General features: G+C 47.6%; 1 protein-coding gene across 1 annotated transcript; it reads right to left on the reverse strand.

Moving 5' to 3' along the window:
- Nucleotides 1–2: 2 nt before the first annotated feature.
- On the reverse strand, nucleotides 3–4309 carry LOC115031289 (voltage-dependent L-type calcium channel subunit alpha-1C-like; the record flags this gene model as incomplete). Its single annotated transcript, XM_029478245.1, has 5 exons — nucleotides 4175–4309; nucleotides 3239–3359; nucleotides 1164–1278; nucleotides 347–467; nucleotides 3–32 (listed from the first exon to the last, which is right to left on the reverse strand). Coding segments are annotated over exons 1-5 (483 nt in total), but the record flags the coding sequence as incomplete, so codon positions are not given.
- Between the last annotated feature and the right edge of the window lie 6 nt (nucleotides 4310–4315).

The following is a 4315-nucleotide window of genomic DNA, read 5'->3' on the forward strand; positions in this document are numbered from 1 at the left end:
TTTTCACTGGGCTGGAGGTCATCCATGTTGATCTAGGCAACCAAGGGAGGAAGAAGAAAGAGTTCAGTTAGATGTGTGCCAGGGATCTTGGGCAGAGAGAGCCTTGGAATTACATCATAGTTCAGGGCTGAGCTAAAAAATAAGCATCTTTATCCCTGTACCTTGCAGCGACTCTCAGAACATCAGAAAAGGCTGAGGTTTCACCAGTGTGTTTTCTTTCCTTTCAATTCTGCCTGTCACCCTCTACTCCCCTCACCCATCCCTTCTTTCCCTTTCCTTCAGGTAAAGAACAGGAAGACCCTCCCTGTCTTAATGATGGTCCCCGAACCCTAAGGAAGCCCCTCACCTTGGTAGTGGGTGGGGATTCTCCATCTGCTGTAATGGACTTCAGTTCAATTTTCTCCTCTTTGCTTTCCTCCACGGCTGGCTTCTCCATCACCTCCTGTTTCTTTTCTGGGCTGGCAGTCCTGGCCGGTCAGCAGGAAAAAAACCCAGAAAGGGATGTTTACTGGAATGATAGTGGACAGTGTAGATAGGAGCTGCTTTGTGGTCTTCTAGGGGCAGCAAGATCACCCCTGGGCCTACATTCTATCTTTTCTCTAGGGCACATGCCACTTGCAGCTCCACTGTAAGCTGCACAGGGCTGGGGCACCCCTGGTTATCTGCACACATCTGACCTCATCCAGAGCCTTAGTTGTTCCCCCCTTAAATCAGAGGATTCTGGGTCTCACTTATGATTGGTTCCTAGAGGACCTCTGCTCAGTGTCCAGCAGAGGCACGGCATATGATTGTCCTTGCTAGATAATTATGGAATGGAATGTAGAACTTTATACTGCCTTCCTAAGACCCCAATGGTACACAAATAGTGAGAAAGCATTGTTTTTCTGAGCTGGAGTTGGGTCTCCTTCTGAGGTGGCTTTCCCCTCTCTTCTCTTTGTGTTCTTATGGGTTCTCTTCCCAAAGGATGGCTCCTCACTTCCTGGACTGGCAGGGGAAATGCACCGTNTTTGCCCAGACTACAGAGCCAGGACTAGGAGCTTTAGGAGAAGTCACGCTACTGTAGAAGCCTCACTCCAGCCCATTTTGGCCAGGATGGTCATCAGATGAGCACCAGCCCTTTCTCTCAAAACAGTGGGGATGGCATTCTCGGCTTAGAGGGTTACCTGGCCAGCTTCTTCCTCTCCTTCTCTTCTTCCTCCTCCTTTTGGGCTGAGGTCAGGCTCTCCGCATCAGCCAGGTTGTCCACCGCAATGGCCAAGAACACATTCAGTAGGATATCTGTTTGTGTCCACTCTTAAAGAAAACGACCCTTGGTTTTGGGAAGAATGACAGCCACCAGGGTTGGGGAGAGTATACACATGCAGAAGGAAGAGTTTCCCAGGACAGACAGACAGACAGACAGACAGACTTCTCTTCCCCAATCATCCTGCTTACTATTTGGAGTTTTCTAAGTGGTGGAGACAAGGCTGGCTTTGTGGATGGGAGCAGGGCAGGGCTGAAGCATCAGGCCTGCCTGGCTCTTCCATTGCTAGATTTCATTATTTGTTTTTACCACTGAAATAGCTGTCTCTGACCGACATCATAGGCAGTGCCATCTCTAGGATATTGCTCATAAGACCTACTCNCCATAACAGGGCACCAAAGAGATGGCTTAGAACCTCTGTCAGCTTTGAATGTGAACCTGTGTAGGCAAACACCCCTAGAGAGTCTGACTAGAGCTGGCCAGACTTGAGACTTTTTTACTTACGCAGTCATCTGCCTCTCTCCCCCACTCTGCCAAGCCCTGCCTTTCCACCCACAGAAACACTATGGGCCAGAGAACCACAAAGAGGGGGTAGATGGGAAAGTCTTGAGTTGTTAAACCCTATATCCAACCCAGGACNTTCATAAATTCACATCACTTTCTACACAGAGCTAAAACTTCACAGAGGAGGGGTTCATCCTAGAAGATTACTGACGCTTGACCCAGGGACACAGGAGGGGTCTATTGTGCATTTTCCCAGGTAAAACATTGAGACGCTTTAAGCAGTACAGTACTTCCTGTCCTTCTGTTGCAAGCTCAGAGTCCCTTATCAGAATGCTTAGAGCAAGAAGTGTTCAGATTTCAATTTATTTTTCAAATTAAAAAAATATACATGATAGGATTTATATTGAGGACAGGGCCTAAAACACATGTTTTATATCTATATCTATACAATCTATATCTATATCTATATCTATAAAATCTATATCATCTATATCTATATCATCTATATCATCTATATCTATATCATCTATCTATATCTATATCTATCTATCTATCTATCTATCTATCTATCTATCTATCTATCTATCTATCTCTTTTACACATACTTTGATATGTACTTTATAAAAAACCTCTAAAATTGTGTATATGAAATGTTCATATGTTTCCCCATCTAATGCAACCTATAGGCACTTAAAAGGGTCCAGATGTTGCATTGTTGGATAGGGATGCTCCAGCCTGTCTTACACTGCAGATACGCTGAGGAGGGAGGCCTTTGATGTGCCAGAGGTTCCCCAGCTAATAGAATGCCAATTTTGTCTGCAGGTGGCATAGTGCTCTTGATTTCTGAAGTACAGAAACTAAGGATTTCACTCAAATTTTGGACTAGAGTATTTCTATTTTATTACCTAGCTCTGGACTTCACTCTCACAGGCTCAAACAGTGGGAGAGAAGAAAATCCAAGAATGAGAGGCCCTGGGGTGCTGTCCCTGACTCAGATAGGGAAGGAGCTATCAGGTCCCCTCGGTAACTTGTGCAGCTCTGCCTATGACTTTAGGCCCAAGAACAGCTTCACAGGGAGGAAACTGATGACCACACGGGGTGGAGATCTGAGTAGCTTCAGAGGCTCCAGAATGAGCAGGGCACAGACCTCCAGGCATATTACATGCTAGACTTTGTAAATTTGGCTGCATAANCCTCTTTGCCTAGGGGCCACATTCACTTAGACTACAAGCAGAACACACTTCCTAGAGAGGGGTGACCCAGTTCAGAACTGTGTGGTGCACTGTCCCCTGGGTCCCAGACCCACACCATGGCTGAAGTGGTTCTAGGCCAGGCCATACTTCCTTCCAAGGGTGGGCTTGCCTAGCTAGCCTATGGATGGGCAGCTCCAGCATAGAGCCCCAGCCAGGGCCTTGGAGCACATGCACAGCACTGTGCTAAAGGCCAAGTGGGGGGCAGCAGGGTGGGGGCAGCATCAGCACCAAAGGATACAATTTCCACAGATGAAGAGGATGATGAAGTAAATACAGACTAACATCCCTGGAAAAGAGGGGCCGCCATAAGCCATGATCCCATCATACATCACCGAATTCCAGTCCTCCCCGGTCAGGATCTGAATGACACATTCCCACCAATAAGGGACACAGCGTTAGACCAACAGCAAACCCCCAAACTCCCCTGCCCTGCCCTGCCCTGCCCTGCCCTGCCTGCCCTGCCCTGTCCCACTGTAATTAGCAGAAATGTCCCAAATCTCATTTCTTCCTTGTTCTGGCTCCCAATTATTCTTAGGAACTACAAACCTGGGAAAGTTAACCCCTGCCCACAGACAAAGTGCACGGCCAGTAGCAAATAAAAAGACTCTGTGGTCAACACAGTATGCTGCTCTTCACAAAGAGTATAAAAGATGGCTGTCATTGGTTCCCTGGGTGGCAGTATCAGGTGACTGTGATCCTGAGGACTCTGACAGGCCACACCNATGTCTATTAAACAGAATCTTTTGGCACCATCATTAAGATTTTAGCAATAGACACACATTATTCCCTCTGATCTAGAAATGAATCTACTTGTAAACCCTAATACATGCTATTCTAGCTCTGTCATATGCCAAAGCATTAGTGAAAGTATGGCTTCGGACCAGCCGTAACTCTTCCAGCAGCGAGGATGTGGCTAATGGGTGCCGTGGCCACACAAACGTTTGTAAACNGACCACTTAGGNTGTTTTATCANTAGTCTGTCCACCTGTACAGCTCCATGGAGGGCTGAGAGACAAGACATGACAGAAACACCCTCCAGGGCTGATCTAGGCTGGCGTCATGCCTNGTGAAAGGTGCTGCCCTCACCACCCCGCCTTTTCAAGGCTGCTTCTTGCCCACCTCTGACTTCACCACTGAGCAACCCTCCCAGTGCAAACGGCAGCAGAGCCCATACCTGAAACACAGTGAGGAGAGACTGCGGGAAGTTATCGAACGTGCTCCTACGGGTCTGCATCTCATCGAAGTTGAACTTCCCTCCAAAGAGCTGCATCCCCAGGAGGGAGAAGATGATGATGAAGAGGAAGAGGAGCAGCAG

The sequence above is a fragment of the Mus caroli genome, chromosome 6, assembly GCF_900094665.2.
Source record: "Mus caroli chromosome 6, CAROLI_EIJ_v1.1, whole genome shotgun sequence".
NCBI classification, from domain to species: Eukaryota; Metazoa; Chordata; class Mammalia; order Rodentia; family Muridae; genus Mus; species Mus caroli.